The sequence below is a fragment of the Helicoverpa armigera genome, chromosome 3 (assembly GCF_030705265.1).
Source record: "Helicoverpa armigera isolate CAAS_96S chromosome 3, ASM3070526v1, whole genome shotgun sequence".
Lineage (NCBI taxonomy): Eukaryota > Metazoa > Arthropoda > Insecta > Lepidoptera > Noctuidae > Helicoverpa > Helicoverpa armigera.
Genome location: NC_087122.1, coordinates 5,447,474 through 5,464,039, shown reverse-complemented (window position 1 = coordinate 5,464,039; position 16,566 = coordinate 5,447,474). Strand labels below are relative to the sequence as shown.

Below are 16,566 nucleotides of genomic sequence, written 5' to 3'. Positions count from 1 at the left end.
ATTTTTAAACGGTTTTATTTAGCTCATCCCGTTTGTTTTATTCTTGGGTCCAATTTAGTAATTCAAACACCCTCTTCCTGTCAAGCGATTAATCTGAAATTTTGTATACACCTTTTATTCCGATGACAATACAATATAGTAATATCAATAACATTGTAAATCTAATATGGCCGCTGGCACAAAATGGCGGATTACATATTTTTCCACAACCCCCTCAATATGGGTATCAAATGAAAGGGCTACACAAGTAGAATACTGTCAGCAACCCCAGCAGGGCCCAACAGGGCGCCAGGCCTGCCTGGGCTGCGGGATTGTTCGAAAGAGTTACCATGGCCCTGGTACATAAAAGGCCTACGACGAAACATAACTATTTTTAGTCAGTAAGAGTCTGGCACTCCCTTACCGCTGCTGACCCAGGGAGGGGTCACTTGATGATTTTTGGTGTCGTTAAAAAAAATGTCTTTTTTTTTAAATTAGATTGTAATAAATTATCAGGTAAGAGACCGTGTAATAATGATGCACTAAATGAATTAGATACAATGAGGAATATTCGGTAGGCATTTTCATTAAATACTAAAAACTAGAAAATAAAAAATCGGTAAAAAAACTTTTAAGTCAAACGGTTTTATCTTATGTGCACTGAAAACTAGAAAATAAAAAATAGTTACTTACCTGTCAACCTACGTAGGTGGTCTTGGTCATATTAGACTAAAATAAAAACGTGGGGCCCCTCTGAAATCCTACCTATGGCAAAGCATATCTTTATACTTTGGTAGATCATGAGCTCGGCGTTCGCTGGTGAAGCCGCTACGGCTGATTATTGATTGTCAAAATCTCCATTTACGATTATAGTAAGTCGATGCAATCCACACCTATTATACCTCTAGAAGAAAGTACTACAGCAACAGTTAATGGGCCCCACGTTTTTATTTTAGTCTAATATGACCAAGACCACCTACGTAGGTTGACAGGTAAGTAACTATTTTTTTATTTTCTAGTTTTCAGTGCACATAAGATAAAACCGTTTGACTTAAAAGTTTTTTTACCGATGTTTTAATCGAACCATCGAAATATGAGAAAATAAGTAGGTACATAGGTACTAAAGGTAATACGGCAGGCTAAAAAAAACGAAAATTCACTGTTTATTTTTGTATAAAAACAACCGTCCACTGAACAATTATAATACGACTTTTTGTTGCTCCATTATTACTTTTTCTTTTGTTATTAAAATTAAAAATATTACAGTCAAATTACAGACGCGTGCACATTTATCTACCTTGTGTGTGACGCGCGTATCTCAAGAAAACGGCAGCCGCGCTCGCACTGTTTTGAGTTGTTTTGAGACAGCGCGTCTGTGAACACGCACACATAGACACCTATGGCTGCGTGACTCGAACGCGCTTTGTATGTAGATTGACTTCTGTACCTATGTATTCTGTGGCGTCGTCGTTGCTTTATTCGATATAACTATACTGGCCATTAACATGTGCGTTATATAGACATAGTTAACGTACTTGCGCAAAACGCTGTAGTTTTTATATTTCGCATTACCACAACCTGTTGAATGCCAAGGGTCAGAACATGCTAAAAGCCACTAGATGTGAATAACTTATTTTAGTTGCATGAAACAAGGATTGCATAATCTAAATTATTTATTTTAAACCTATAATAGAAATATCTTGTAATTATACTAATAATTATATTAATACTAATTTATTTATGGAAATATTAAAATAATAATATAACAATACTTTAAAAAGAAATAGAAAATGTTTAACAAGTGCGAGTACATCATTCAAAGAAGGCGGGTATTATAATATAAATTGCTTGATGGCTTTCGGCAAGGACAATATCCGGCGCTAGTCGTAGAGGCAGTGGGCAGAGTCCTCAAAGGAGGTCTTAACGGGGCGGAGACGGCAGCCATGAGGTGATCCGCACTGGCGCAAGGTTCCGGGGGCCGCAGTCTGCGCTCGCGCTCGGTGCGCTGCCTCTCGTAGCGCTGCGCGTACGCTACACTGCGCTGCAAGCCCGCGAGGCTATCAGTGCGAGCTGGGAATCTTTCTAAATTGTTCGAAACTTCTCCTACTTCAGCAGTGTCTGTATCCACAATTTCTTGATGGTCTAATATCATGCCGATGTTGAGTTTCAAATTAGTCGTACCGTCTCTAAAGATTAGATAGATTGTAGCTTGATCTAACACTTTCAGAGAAAAATGCTCATTGATTTTAAGAGCCTTCATTTTTATCTGGAAGGGTTTGAATTTTTGGGACAACTTCTTACTCTTCTCTTTGATGAAGTTATCAAACTCTATAGCTAACATTTCTTCGTTATCCGGTCGAACTTTCGTGTCAGCAGCCGCGCCTAGTTTAAGTATTTGAGGATCTTTATGTGCCATTTGCGTATCTATCATGACTTGTTGTAGAACCGGCGGATCGTTCAGAGTATGCCATTTCCAATGCGAAACAGGTCCGATACCACGATCGAGCACTACTCCTTCAGTTTGATTGTATTTGAGGCTGCGAAACATAAATATTATGCAAGATATTAGGTATGAACACTAAAGAGGTTTTTCCTACGTACATATATGTAGCTATATTTGCTGTTACCGTATTTTTCCCGCATGATCGAAAACTATCCCATTTCCTAGATAGTCAAAAGTGGCAAGTATCGTAATAGGATAACTGCGACCGCGCTCATCGGGCTCACCACTGCTGTATATAACGAACCGCTGTTGAGCATTTGTCTCTGAAATTCACAACGGTGCATAAATCCCAACATTATGTTTAAAATAAAGTATGTGTAGGTACACCAAGATTACCTTCAGCATCGTAATAATCTAATGCCAGCCGTCCACTTCTGTAATACCAGCGACCTCGTCCGTTATCGTCGAACTCTGCTAATCTTTCACCAGTGTCGTAAGTCATCAATCGCTTATTTTTGTTGTGTTCGAACCAGTCGAATTCGGGATGCGCGGGGCGCATACGGTAAACATTCATCTATAAAAAATATAAATATAAATCCCAGATGCGTAAACATAGTTACCTACCTATACCTAAAGCTTTATTGATTCTAGAAGAATCAAGTACTAATATATAAAGAATACCAAAAAAAAAGAAGATAAAGAGAATAGGTTTGTTTGTTTGTTTATGGTACCCGTAACTAGGTTGGTCCGATTTGAAAAAATCTAACTGGTGAAACCAAACAACCATAAGGCCTATACTAATCTGGAGTAGTATAATATAGAGGAAACATTTTTTGTACCCTAAAAACTCCCAAACTACTGAACCGATTTGAAAATTCTTTCACTGTTGGGAAATTGGAAACTATAGTCTATCCTCGAGTAACAATAAAGAGACGGGGCTGGAACCGCTGGAAAACAGCTATTCTATATTATAAAGTGTAAAAATTTGTATTTTAGTTTGTTTATTTGTAAAGGACAAACTCAAAAACTGCTGTACCGATTTAAAAAATTCTTTCACAAGGCTACATTATCTGAGTGATATAGGCTATATTTTATCCCGGTACGGGCCCGCAGTAGTTACCACAGGACGCAGGTGAGATAGCGGGAAAATGGCAAACCTTCAATAAATATAGAGATAAACAAACCTACCTTTCGCACAACTTTCTCAGTTGGTAGCATAGTCCAACCCTTGTCTATGAAAGTGCGATCGGACAAAGCGTATCGTACTATACCTTTCGCGGGCTCCGGGTCGATCTGCAAAGAGTTTTTAACAATTAATTAAAAATTTTATTTTGTATTTGCCTCAATTTTTATGTAGGTACCTATATAAGATATATATATATATATTCGTTTCACAGCGTCTTCCTATGCTCAGAATAATGTAAGTTTTTTACTAAATTAATCTAAAATGGGCGATGTTGGCAGACTCGATGTTGTCTACTTACTGGTTCTGCTTTTTTGTTTCTAGACATTTTCGGTTAGAAAATAATGAAAATAAAGGGCTATAATAAAATAAATTACTCGCAAATATACCTAATTATCAAAATCGAATAGTTGTTATGAAGAATAATGTCAAATATTAACGTCACATTTAGAAAATATTCAAAGATTATAAGTGGCCAGTACAAAATACTTACAAAACTTATAGAAAAAAAATACTCAACCGATGACAATTTTGATATTTTGATTATTTTAGCGCTCTAAAGTTGGTAGAATATTTTGTGCAGTTGAAGTTTCATATAAAAATAAAACATAATGAATTCAAAAAGTTCGAAAATGACCTTATGTCTATTTGATTTATTTATACCTCGCGGAACACCCTGAATAAAGGATTTTCTTCATTTGGTACATCCAGGAAACGTAGGTAGGCCCTTTTTAGACTAAGTTTCAGTTCGGGTTACTAAAATTTAAAATAAGGCTAACTTCTCTCTAGCGGTTGGATTGTATTAGATAATAATAGATTGTTGTCTTGTAAGTCGTGATGGTTGGGTACCTACCTATACAAATTGAAATACGAAGAAAACTCGATTGTTTATCTAGAAACGTTATTATCGCGGCTTATACAATAGGATAACCTACATTACACAGGTTACGTACCTACTGCCCATCATGACCATTCATCAGACGAAGGTTATGAGAAGCATGAGAAGACAATAATTGGACGTGATTTTCTAATAGACAATAATGTTCAAATCAAATTTTGATAACTAGCAGGTATATAACGTATTTTAAATCTATATGAGATCTAAGTACCTAACACAAAAAATATATATTAAGTAAGTACAAGCTGAAAATCGCCATTGACAAACTGGGGCCCGATTCTCCTAAGCTAATAATGTCAAAATCTAATAGAAATCGAATCGCAATATGATCGCAATAGCAGTTTCTGCTACTAATAAAAGACCAATCGTATTCGATTGACATTTGATTGGTGTGCGATTGGTCTGCTATTTTGGTAATTTTGGTCTATACGGTAGTTTGCTGTACAATCATTTTGCAATCGTAAATCAGTTGCAGACAAAATGATTCATTATTGAATGACAGAAAAGGATAAAAACGTTTATTTCAAAGAAAAAATAGCGGAATGCCACATACGCTTCAATCGTAATCGAGTCGGGATTGGATCTCAGTCGAATAGAGTCGAACGTGAATCCTATGTCGCTTAAGTAAAATTTGGAGAATCGGGCCCCTGCTACAACACACTAAAGCCCGAAGTGCACCACTTAGGTTTAACCGAGTACAGCTAGGTGTAACCGGCCATATGCCCCTTTAAAACTAGTTGTATCCTCAAATCTTCGGTTAGAATTAGGTGTAGCCTTCATCGTAGCGACTACAATGTGCAGTCGAACTGTGGAGTTTAGGTGTACCTATAGGGCTTATTACACACACTTCACTAAATTGAGTCGTCTATGATTCAGTCACAAAATTCACAAAATCGCATTTAGGAAGGTACCTAGGTTTCATTAAATCATTTAGAAACCTCATTAGACGACTGAATTTAGTCAAGTTTAAAAAGCTTTTAATTAGCGTTCTCCGCGTGAGAGGAGGCCTGTGCCCAGCAGTGGGACGATAAAAAGGCTGTAACAGTAAGCAGAACGAAATGATTACCTAGTGGATATGCCTTATGTAACGCAAAATCTTTAAATAACGCAAGTATCTACCTAAGTTTCAAAATATTTATGCTAACATGTTTAAATCATCATCATCATCATCTCAGCCATAGGACGTCCACTGCTGAACATAGGCCTCCCCCTTAGATCTCCACAGATACCTGTCGGAGGCGACCAGGGGCCCGATTCTCCTAATTTTACTTAAGCGACCTTCGATTGACGTTCGACTCGATTCGACTGAGATCCAATCCCGACTCGATTACGATTGAAGCGTATGTGGCATTCCGCTATTTTTTCATTGAAATAAACGTTTTTATCCTTTTCTGTCATTCAATAATGAATCATTTTGTCTGCAAATGATTTACAATTGCAAAATGATTGTACAGCAAACTACCGTATAGACCAAAATCATCAAAATAGCAGACCAATCGCACACCAATCAAATGTAAATCGAATACGATTGGTCTTTTATTAGTAGCAGGGCCCCGATTCTCCTAAGTTAATAACGTCAAAATCGAATAGAAATCGAATCGCAATATGATCGTAATAGCAGTTTTAACCATATCGGGCATTCTGCTACTAATAAAAGACCAATCGTATTCGATTGACATTTGATTGGTGTGCGATTGGTCTGCTATTTTGATGATTTTGGTCTATACGGTAGTTTGCTGTACAATCATTTTGCAATCGTAAATCATTTGCAGACAAAATGATTCATTATTGAATGACAGAAAAGGATAAAAACGTTTATTTCAAAGAAAAAATAGCGGAATGCCACATACGCTTCAATCGTAATCGAGTCGGGATTGGATCTCAGTCGAATCGAGTCGAACGTCAATCGAAGGTCACTTAAGTAAAATTAGGAGAATCGGGCCCCAGAATGCCCGATATAGTTAAAACTGCTATTACGATCATATTGCGATTCGATTTCTATTCGATTTTGACATTATTAACTTAGGAGAATCGGGGCCCTGCATCCAGCGTTTTCCGGCGACCTTTATAAGGTCGTCTGTCATTTTTAAATATGTAAGGCATAACCTAAAGGACCCAAGGACTCATATAGAAATAAACATGAACTAACTGCTCCCGACTATCGGTAAAATAAGGTGTACGGATCATTTGTGGCTTTGTGTACCTATGCATTTACATGCCTATTTTAATGTTAATGATTATTTTCACAGATAAACGCAAATGGCAGCTTTGAAGGGGAAAACTGTGTTTTATTATGTACTATATCATGTTTATGTGTATTATTATATGTAGTATTGATATACAAAAAACCCAAAAGCACACTCAACGTGTCAAAAACGTCCTCACAAAATGAACGCAACATTTAAAAGGAGATTGGGCAAGAATGTATGAAGTCTGGTCCAAATGTCCACCACGAACGAGACCTATATAATTAAATAGTCCACTTAATTTAGAGTAACTTTGACTAAGAAAGTAAAAAAAAAAACAATGCCAAAAAAAAGTTATAGCCAAAAATGTATTCTTAATTTTCGGTAGTTTTTGTATGTTATCATTTTAATTTTTTATTTTATTCCACTTCCATTTCCGCATTTTATCTAAAACTAAGATGAGTAAGACACATTTGCATATAAACAGCCCATATTTTTGCCCAATGGATTTACGAATCACTAACCAATTGAGGCGCCAGAAGTGCTTGAATATACTCAGCGGTTCCTGTTTCCAGCGGTAACTGGTGGTGTATTCTCTCTAATAATGAACAATTCTATTTTGTCAGAAATTACAGAAAGTACGAAAATCGAACATCACGAAAAGTAATTGAAAAAATGAAATTGAATAAATCTGTAAAATGTTGTATTTGATTTTGCTATAACTTTTTTCTGGCATAATATTTTTTTTTACTTTCATAACAAAAAATGTTCTACATTTAACGGGCTATCTAGCCATATAGGTCTCGTTCGTGGTGGACATTTGGACCGGAATCGCCCATTGTCCTTTTGCGCTCATTTCAAATAGTCTCGCGTCGCTCGAGTAGCGGTAAGCAGTCGTTAAAAATGCCGAAGTGTTCCCTCAAAAACTGTAAAAATATCACGTCTAGAAGATTAAAAAAGGATGGGATATCATATTTTCGGTAAGTTAAATAGTTCATTTATTAGTTTTTATGACTGATTTTTGCAAGCAATATTTGATTTATTTTTCTAAAAACTTAATCCAACACTCAAAGTATAATACGGCCAACTTCAATGGCCACTTGTTCAGTGTTAGAACAACGCAATACAGCGACCTGCTTATTTTCGTCGCATTATAAAAGTTCTAATATATGTATAAGTGGAGTCGATTTTTTTTGTATTTGTGTTGAATTTTTTTGTTAATACATTTATATACTTTGAACTTTTTTTATGTAGGTTTTTAGAGTTATATTTACTTTACGTACATTATACAAAGTGTGCCATACCTAATCACATTAAATTAAACATTACAGTGAATATTAAATAAACGATAATAACAGTTACCTACTATTTGTTTTTTTTATATACCCATAGGCTACCAAAGACATGTTTATGCAAAAATAAAAGAATGTATACCTATAAATGTGGACGTAAAATATTACAATTTATCTCCCGTTTAGAATCTTACGAAAGTTTATAAACTTCCTAGTAAATTGATAAACGTACGGATCTTGTTATTTTCCGGTGACATATATATGTTTAAAACAAATCCAACAAAATTAAAATACTGGCTAATAATGAAAAAAATAAAGCCATGTTCGTCTCCACTCAATGCTTTGTCCTAGCCGACCGAGTACTTACGGAGCCCTTCGTGTGCGAGTCCGACTCGCACTTGGCCGGTTTTTTATTTTCCTGGCACTCCTCTAATTACTTGTATGTGTACTTACCACATTAGCGCCTTTCTTTGCCATGACAGTTGGCAGAACTGGTTTATTCTCGAGTTCGTCCACACCAGTAGGTACTGTCACTAGTTCTTTAGATGGTTGTAGATTAGATTCTTCTATAAATTTCGATTTAAATAATAAAGGAACATTAGTTTCTTGAATTATTTCGCGGCGTGGTTTATATTTCAATATGTATTCGCCAATTATGATGTCTGTTATGTCTGCCTTCTTACGATTAAGTTTATTATCATAACTTTCAACATCAATTTCTAAGTCAGAATCGAAACAAAGTATACACGTTTGTGAGTCGTGTCCACATCTATAGTGGTTTCTATGAGCTCTTACAACTTTAGGGTCAACATCGGCAGGGTTAATCTTTATTAGCCTTGGAGTGGATTCTTCAGACAATTGTGGTTCAATTGACTTTGGTGCTTTCTCACTTTTTTTACGTTCGGCTTCTTCTTTGGCTCTTTTTTCTGCTAACTCTGTTATTTTTCTTGCCTCAGCTTCTTCTATTTTTTTCTGCTTTAAGGCTTCTTCTTTTTCTTTTTTGAGTTTAGCTTGTAATTTTCTAAACTCAGCCTCATCTGCTGATTCTTTTGCTTTTTTTTTAGCATCTTCTTTAGAAGCTTCTTCTTTTTTAGAACTTTCGTCTATGGGTTCTTTAGATGTTTCAGCTTTCTTAGACTCTTTTCTAGAAGACTCTTGCATCTCTCCAGGCGTTTCTCCTTTTTTCTTTTTAGAATCTTGTTGCGTAGTTGAAAGTTTTATATTTTCAGATGCATTTGGATCTTTGACTTTTATTTTTGTCATAGATATATCAATTTCAGATGATTTTTGTGCTTTTGAGGGCTTCTCCGACTTTTTGAGCGTTTCTTTCTCTTTAATAGACTTTCTTGGCATCTCTGCTGCTTCTTTTGTTGATGGTTTCTTCTGATTTTCTTTGTCTTTTCGTTCTATTAACTCTCGCATTTCTTTTTCTTCTTTGTCTCTTTGTAGCTTTTCATCAAGCTCTTGTTTTTCCTTATTTTTTAAAGCTGTTGCCATTTCTTTATCCATATCTTTATTCCAATCTTTCTTTTCTGGTTTCTTTTCTTTAGCATTTTTATCTTTGTGTTCTTCTTGAAAGTCTTTTTTGTCTTCAGCTTTTTTAACTCGTTCAGATTTTTCTTTTAAATCTTTTTTCAACTGACTATCACTTTTGATAGCTTGCTGTCCAGTTTTACTTTTTAACGTTATTTCAATATCTGAATCTGATTCTCTTTTGAGCTTCGGATATTTTTTACTCAAGTCGGGTATGTCCTCATGTTTACCTTTCAATCCGGGCTTATCTGTTACCTCTTTTCTACTTTTGGCAGTTATTTCACCATCTTTGCCCGTTGATTCATATTTTTCTTTAATTCCTTTTTTGCCTTTTTCTTGCACTTCGAAGCCCTTTTCTTTTGGTTCAGACCTCATCGAAACTTCAACTTCAGTATCTTTTTCGGGTTTTATTTTATAGTCTTTTTTGGTCTCTTTTTCTTTCCTCAATGCTTCTTCAGATTTATCTCCTAGTCCAGATTTAGCCTTGGACCCTTTTTTGGCTTTTTCGGATACTTCATCATATTTATCTTGTTTGTCAGTTTTAGAACTAATTTCTTTTTTTGATTTGTCTATCGTATCATCATATGTATCTCTTTTATCACTTTTAGATTTCAATTCTCTCTTAGATTTAGAACTTAGCTCTTTTCTTTCTTTGTCTATTCCATCATCATATATATCTCTTTTGTCACTTTTCGATTTGAAAGAAAGAAAGAATTTATCTAATTCTTTGTCGGGTTTAGAACTTAGCTCTTTTCTTTCTTTGTCTGTCCCATCATCATATGTATCTCTTGTATCACTTTTCGATTTTATACCTCTCTTAGATTTTTCTAAATCTCTATCAGTTTTAGAACTTAGCTCTTTCCTTGCTTTGTCTGTCCCATCATCATACGTATGTTTAGAGTCACTTTTTGATTTTACACCTTTCTTAGATCTTTCTAATTCTCTATCAGTTTCAGAACTTAGCTCTTTCCTATTTTTATCTGTCCCGTCGTCATATGCATCCTTTGTGTCAGTTTTCGATTTTATATCTCTTTTAGATTTTTCTGATTCTTTATCAGTTTTAGAACTTGGTTCTCTCCTTTCTTTGTCTGTCCTTTTATCGTAGATATCTTTTGTGTCAGTTTTCGATTTTGTTCCTTTTTTAGATTTTTCTAATTCTCGATCAGTTTTAGGACTTAGCTCTCTCCTTGCTTTGTCTGTCTCATAATCGTTTGTATCTCTTGTGTCAGTTTTCGATTTTATATCTCTCTTAGATTTTTCTAAATCTCGATCAGTTTTATAACTTTGCTCTCTCTTTGCTTTGTCTTTCTCATCATCGTATGTATCTCTTGTGTCAGTTTTCGATTTTATACCTCTCTTAGATTTTTCTAAATCTCGATCAGTTTTATAACTTTGCTCTCTCTTTGCTTTGTCTTTCTCATCTTCGTATGTATCTCTTGTGTCAGTTTTCGATTTTATAGCTCTTTTAGATTTTTCTAATTCTCTTTCAGTTTTAGAACTTAGCTCTCTTCTTGCTTTGTCTGCCTCATCGTCATATGTACCTCTTGTATCACTTTTCGATTTTAAGCCTCTCTTAGATTTTTCTAATTGTCTTTCAGTTTTAAAGCTTTCTCTCCTTGCTTTGTCTGTTTCATCATCATATGTACCTCTTGTTTCACTTTTCGATTTTAAGCCTCTCTTCGATTTTTCTAATTCTCTTTCAGTTTTAGAACTCTCTCCCTTTGCTTTGTCTGTCTCGTCAGCATATGTATCTCTTGTGTCACTTTTCGATTTTAAGCCTCTCTTCGATTTTTCTAATTCTCTTTCAGTTTTAGAACTTTCTCTCTTTGCTTTGTCTGTCTCGTCAGCATATGTATCTCTTGTGTCACTTTTCGATTTTAAGCCTCTCTTCGATTTTTCTAATTCTCTTTCAGTTTTAGAACTTTCTCTCTTTGCTTTGTCTGTCTCGTCAGCATATGTATCTCTTGTGTCACTTTTCGATTTTAAGCCTCTCCTAGATTTTTCTAATTCTCTATCGGTTTCCATTTTGTCCCTTGGTTGTGTTCTTTGTTTCAAATCCTTTTCAAATAAACCTGAATCCGACATCGTGTCTCTTTTGTATTTATCTTCTTTGGAGAGGTCCCTCGCTCTATCTTGCTTTTCTCTCTCTGCCAATGATTTGCTTTCCAAATCTTCAAAGCTTCTTTCAACTGTCATTCTAATATCTTCTTTTTCATCCTTAATTGACTGCCGTATTTCTTCATCCTGCTGCGTTTTCCCTTTTTCGGCTAGCATTTTCTTTTCATGTACTTCCTGTTTTTGTTGTTGTTCAACTTCAAGCCGTTTCTGCGCATCTTCAGCTTGTTGAAGTATCTTTTCCTGTGTTGTCTTAATAAGCTCTGATGAACGAACTTTGAATTGTTTTTTGTGTTTTTGGACTTTTTTTGGAAAATAGAAGCTGAATTGGTGTTTCAATTTTCTTTCTACGTTATCTTTGGGTCCGATGGATTTTTGTCCAGTTACTTTTGCTACACCTTGTTCTGATTTAAATTCTTTATCATGTAAATGGTATTCGTCTCGCTTAATTTTCTGGAATATTAGTTCAGATTCAGATATTTCTTTATTTAATTTACCGTGGTCATATTTACCAACTCGCTCAGAGCGAGTACCTCTTAAACTCTTTTGTGACGAGATTTTTGATGTTGGGTGCTTTCTTTTACCGGTTTCTTTAGCATTAAATTTGGTATCAGCAGCATATTCCAAAGGTTTCCGTTTCGATTCTTTTTGAGAGGTTCTTGATCCATATTTTTTTAATTTGTACAATTCAGATTCGGCATCACCTGAACTTTCTGAACTTAAATCTTGTTTTGCTTTAGGCAATTTAATAAAAATTTCTGATATGCCGTCATGATCTTTTTCGGTTTTAGGGTGTTCCCATGGTGCGATTTTAAGAATTTCGTATATTTCAGGCCTTTTCGATGCGGCTCTAAAATTTTTTCCAGATCCCACCATTTGTCTCAAACTGAGATCATGTTTATTTTTAATAGCTTCCTTAACATCCATTGAAGGTTTATTGTAATAATCTAACTTATCTTCTAGTTTGCCTTCTTTTAGTGAAGTTCGTGGGGGCTCCTGTGCAGGTACATGCGTTCCAACGACAGTTTCCGATGGTTCAATAGGTTGAGAAAAAGCTACAGCCTTTTCAGGCACATTAATTTCTTTTAATTCTGTTGTCGTATCCACAAATATGTCTACATATGATTTGTGTGTTTCGGGGCTAAACATTTGTTGAACTTCTAGTTCACGTCTACATTTGGGTGATTTTATAAATATTTGGTTTATATGTGCGTCAGAATAGGTACGAGTTTGGTGTCTATTGTCAAGATTCATTGTGTCTTTCAAAAGATGCCCCATTCTTGAAAGCCATAATTTAACATCCTTTTTTGTCTCTTCTTTTTGTTCACCTTTAACTGATATAAATTTCTTTACAATCTCTTCACAGGCAAAGCATGGCTTTTTAATTCTTTGAGCTTTCTTACGACAGTGATCACATACACCTATAGTATTTCTCCTACCTATCGACGGTATTTTTTTAATTAGTTCTTGAGCATGCTCTAATGTTTTTCTACATCTTGGGCAGCTGATGTCTTTTTTTTCTGAAACTTTAATATATATAATTTCAATAGGTTTAAAGTTTAAGTAAATGAAAACCGAATCAAGGCTGTCACACTAATTAAATTAATGAATAGTGCCGTTTTACCCAATTCTGAAGTTAAATCGGCATTTGTGATTTTTACGCCTCCCGTATTATGCAATATAAATACATCTTTTACAGCGCCTTCTTCACCTTGCCTGACCTGTTGATCATAATAGCAATATAGCGGGTGGCTTTTATGTAGGTAGCTAGTTCTCTGCTCAGATACCTAATAAGACATACAATACTTATAATGTACCTAGTAGGTAGGTATATTTGTAGATACGGTTATAACATTACTTGTGATAGAAGAGCATGGAAGAAAACATACAGCGCCGACCCCAAATGAAATTGGGATATGGGCAGGAGGATGATGATGAGGTAGGTTAATTTATCCAGCACATTATGGATCTTAGGTCTTTTTGTCTTACACAGAGTGGGCATAAAGTTATATGAAGTGAGAAAGTTTTAAGAGATTACTGTTACCTACCTACATACCTAGAACCTAGTTAAGTAGTTACGGAAAAGTGTTCTCTTACATTCGTTCTCCGTGTGCTATGACAATAGACCACCAACCCAGTATCCTTAAATTCAGCTAGTTTGTAGAACTGTTGTTGGCACTCCTTGTAGCACGGACATAACTGCTGTTCTCTGCACATAATAATATTATAATGTTATATTAGAAAAAAAAAGTTCCACACTAGAACAACCCCGCAATCTCATTGCACTTACGTTCCAAGTACTCCCATCATATAGCTACATGTAAAATAAAATCCCTAATAGAAAAAATGTTACACATACAAAAACGGTCTTATTTGTCAATTTGACACTGGATTACCTCAAAGACTACAATGTATATACGATTACCTTTTCTAAGTTGTCTTTGAAGATGAGCACAGATGCCTTCGCGCCTCGGCTGTAATCTCTGTATTTTCCAAGAAGTTTGTATACAAATAAGTAATGATATCAATCAATATCGCTCAAGTCTAAGGGATCATCGTAGGTCCAGTCCGCCACGCGTATGGCGTGCACCACACGCGGCCGGCGCGACTACCGGGGCACTCCATCACAAGACTTTCAACTAATGTGGCTAAAGTTCCAGTCATTACGGATATGAAGTACGACAAAGGTACGATGATACATGATACCCAGATTCAGGCTGACCTTGTACCTAGCCAAAAAGCAAAAAAAAAAATGATAGATTTAATTACGGACTTTGTAGTGTGGTTGCCCTCTAAGTACATTTTCTAATGTATATTTTCCAGAGATATCAATGAGTTCAATTGGGGCACATAATGTTTCACTTATATGAATAAAAACCACATTATTCTGTATTATTTTATTCAGTCCAAAATTAATACTTCCTTCTTCTTAATCCTTCTTCTTTTTAAATAAATTTAACAGTTTTTGCGTTAGTGACACAGGAGTTCCCAAGGGCTTGAGAACTAACTCTTTTGTGCAGATGTTGTGGAGTGGGCCAAATGCCAGTGCTACCACAGTGCAGGCTAGGCAGATAACATTATAAGGCATACTGAAGTCTGGAGTAGGCAATGATACCATAGCACCATTTGTTCTGAACACGATAGGGTACCCTGAAAATAAACAGTATTTGAGATTTCTTATCAAAACAACATATTCAAATATATATATATGTATAGTATAAATTGGACTACTTACATATCTTTGATGCATTAACAAATGAATCAAATGTGGAGCCAGTAATAGGCAGACTTGTATAGTTTCTGGCTGTAGGCAGGTTTGCCGAAATGAGTGCTGAACCAACATAGAACCCATGGTTAGCATCAGGAGGATATTCTTGCCATTTCAGAAAGACAAACTCAAAGTCAATTGTAATGGTTGTTGTTGATTTAGGCGGAAGTTTGATGAGTAGCTCCAAATGGTATGGTTTTTGCCTGCTCCTACCAGGTGAATAGAATTGAGACATAACCAAATTACTCTCAGCTTCACCATTAATTCTTAGGGAACTAAGTTGTATTGGCAACCACCAGGGAGCATTTTCCAAAACAACAACATTTATAGAAGTCCAACAGTTGTTTGTAATCTCTGTCACTATACCTCCATACTCTTTACCATAACCAAGAATGTAGCGAGTAAAGTGTAAAGGTGGGGGTACAGAAAGGGGTAAATGTAACTTAGATTTATATTTAGCTCCAATATTTATCATTTGGCCATCAGGCTTTACATTGTAGACTGCTAATTTAGTTTCGCTACCACCTCTTTGAGACATTATAACATTTTCTGGCGCTGGTGTTAATGTGAATGTCTGTGTATCATTTAAAGTAATATCAACATATATCTTGCTGTCTGAAGAAAGCGGGCAAGCTCCAGGCAATCCTTGGCCAAATAATTTTCTGAATGACCAGTCATTGCTGTTTATTATATCATAATCATAAACAAGAGCCACCGTCTGTTTAAATTCCATTTGAGTCTCCAAGCAGTCACTTAATTTACAGATTTTTCTTACATGAACTCCAATTGAATGGTAGTTTGTGTTATGGATCATCCGGGAGTTGAGCAATGCAGAAAAGCCACGACTTGATTCACATGGTAAAAGTTTCTTCCATGGTGTTAAGTTCTCTGTGCACACAATCTCCCTAGGTAGTGAAGCATATCGAAGCTGTGAAGTAACATTTTGACTAGATTTGACTGCTCCCATGGGCCAAAGGGCCATTTGAGGTGTGACAGTATTAAAGTTGTCAATGAAATTAAGCGAAGCACAAAAGAGTCCTGAAAGAGTAGCACTTAATTTTTTCCAATGTGTATCAACATCTGTAACATCAGGTGAGAACCAAGCATACAACTCGGCCCCAGGTGCCGCATCCAGTACTGGATATCCCCATTGGTTATGTCTCCATTGTCCTTCAGTAAGAGTTAAGTGTAACTCCTCCACTTGAAAGCGAGATATAACTTCAGCCAATGATCGAGGTGCCAAGTGGGAATGAACTAAAAACAGAAATACTCACTGAATAAAGGAAGTTCACTAGTATGTCAACTTAATGAAAAAAACAAGTATATAACCGTTAACAATTTATGTTATCAATCCTTACATGAAGAAGTCTCCCCATCTACCAATGTGACGAATTGAAAGTAGCTATACAGATGAGTCGGCGGCAAAGGTTTTATATATAATTCCTCTTTAAAGTCATCACCACGGACAAATAAAAAATAAGTAAGGAATACACTGTAATATACTAATTTACGAAGGGTCTCCATTGTAAGCCACGAATAGAGTTTAAGGAAAGATTTTCATTATCAACAGTGTAATCAAATTCAATCATTCGGTATCAGTCCTATTCGGCACTATGTTTCTAAAAAATTGACACTTGACAGGTTGAATCTTGACAGCAAAATAGTTTTA

At 35.7% G+C, this 16,566-nt stretch overlaps 2 protein-coding genes across 3 annotated transcripts; both read right to left on the bottom strand.

Moving 5' to 3' along the window:
• Positions 1 to 1,650: 1,650 nt before the first annotated feature.
• LOC110380491 (myosin-11) lies at positions 1,651 to 14,375 on the bottom strand. Of its 2 annotated transcripts, none has more exons than XM_049836759.2 (8): positions 13,920 to 14,375; positions 13,727 to 13,838; positions 13,254 to 13,350; positions 8,435 to 13,155; positions 3,611 to 3,715; positions 2,819 to 2,996; positions 2,607 to 2,745; positions 1,651 to 2,516 (listed from the first exon to the last, which is right to left on the bottom strand). In XM_049836759.2, the coding sequence occupies exons 1-8, from the start codon at positions 13,937 to 13,939 to the stop codon at positions 1,796 to 1,798; spliced, it is 6,093 nt and encodes a 2,030-aa protein (XP_049692716.2). In that variant the 5' UTR covers positions 13,940 to 14,375; the 3' UTR covers positions 1,651 to 1,795. The 2 variants fall into 2 exon arrangements, with proteins under 2 accessions (XP_049692716.2, XP_049692717.2); XM_049836760.2 differs by having other exon boundaries at positions 8,435 to 13,149.
• A 136-nt stretch (positions 14,376 to 14,511) lies between these two features.
• Positions 14,512 to 16,544, bottom strand: LOC110380470 (GPI transamidase component PIG-T). Its single transcript, XM_021340476.3, has 3 exons — positions 16,256 to 16,544; positions 14,865 to 16,151; positions 14,512 to 14,779 (listed from the first exon to the last, which is right to left on the bottom strand). Exons 1-3 carry the CDS (start codon positions 16,419 to 16,421, stop codon positions 14,559 to 14,561), a joined length of 1,674 nt encoding a protein of 557 aa, XP_021196151.3. The 5' UTR covers positions 16,422 to 16,544; the 3' UTR covers positions 14,512 to 14,558.
• Between the last annotated feature and the right edge of the window lie 22 nt (positions 16,545 to 16,566).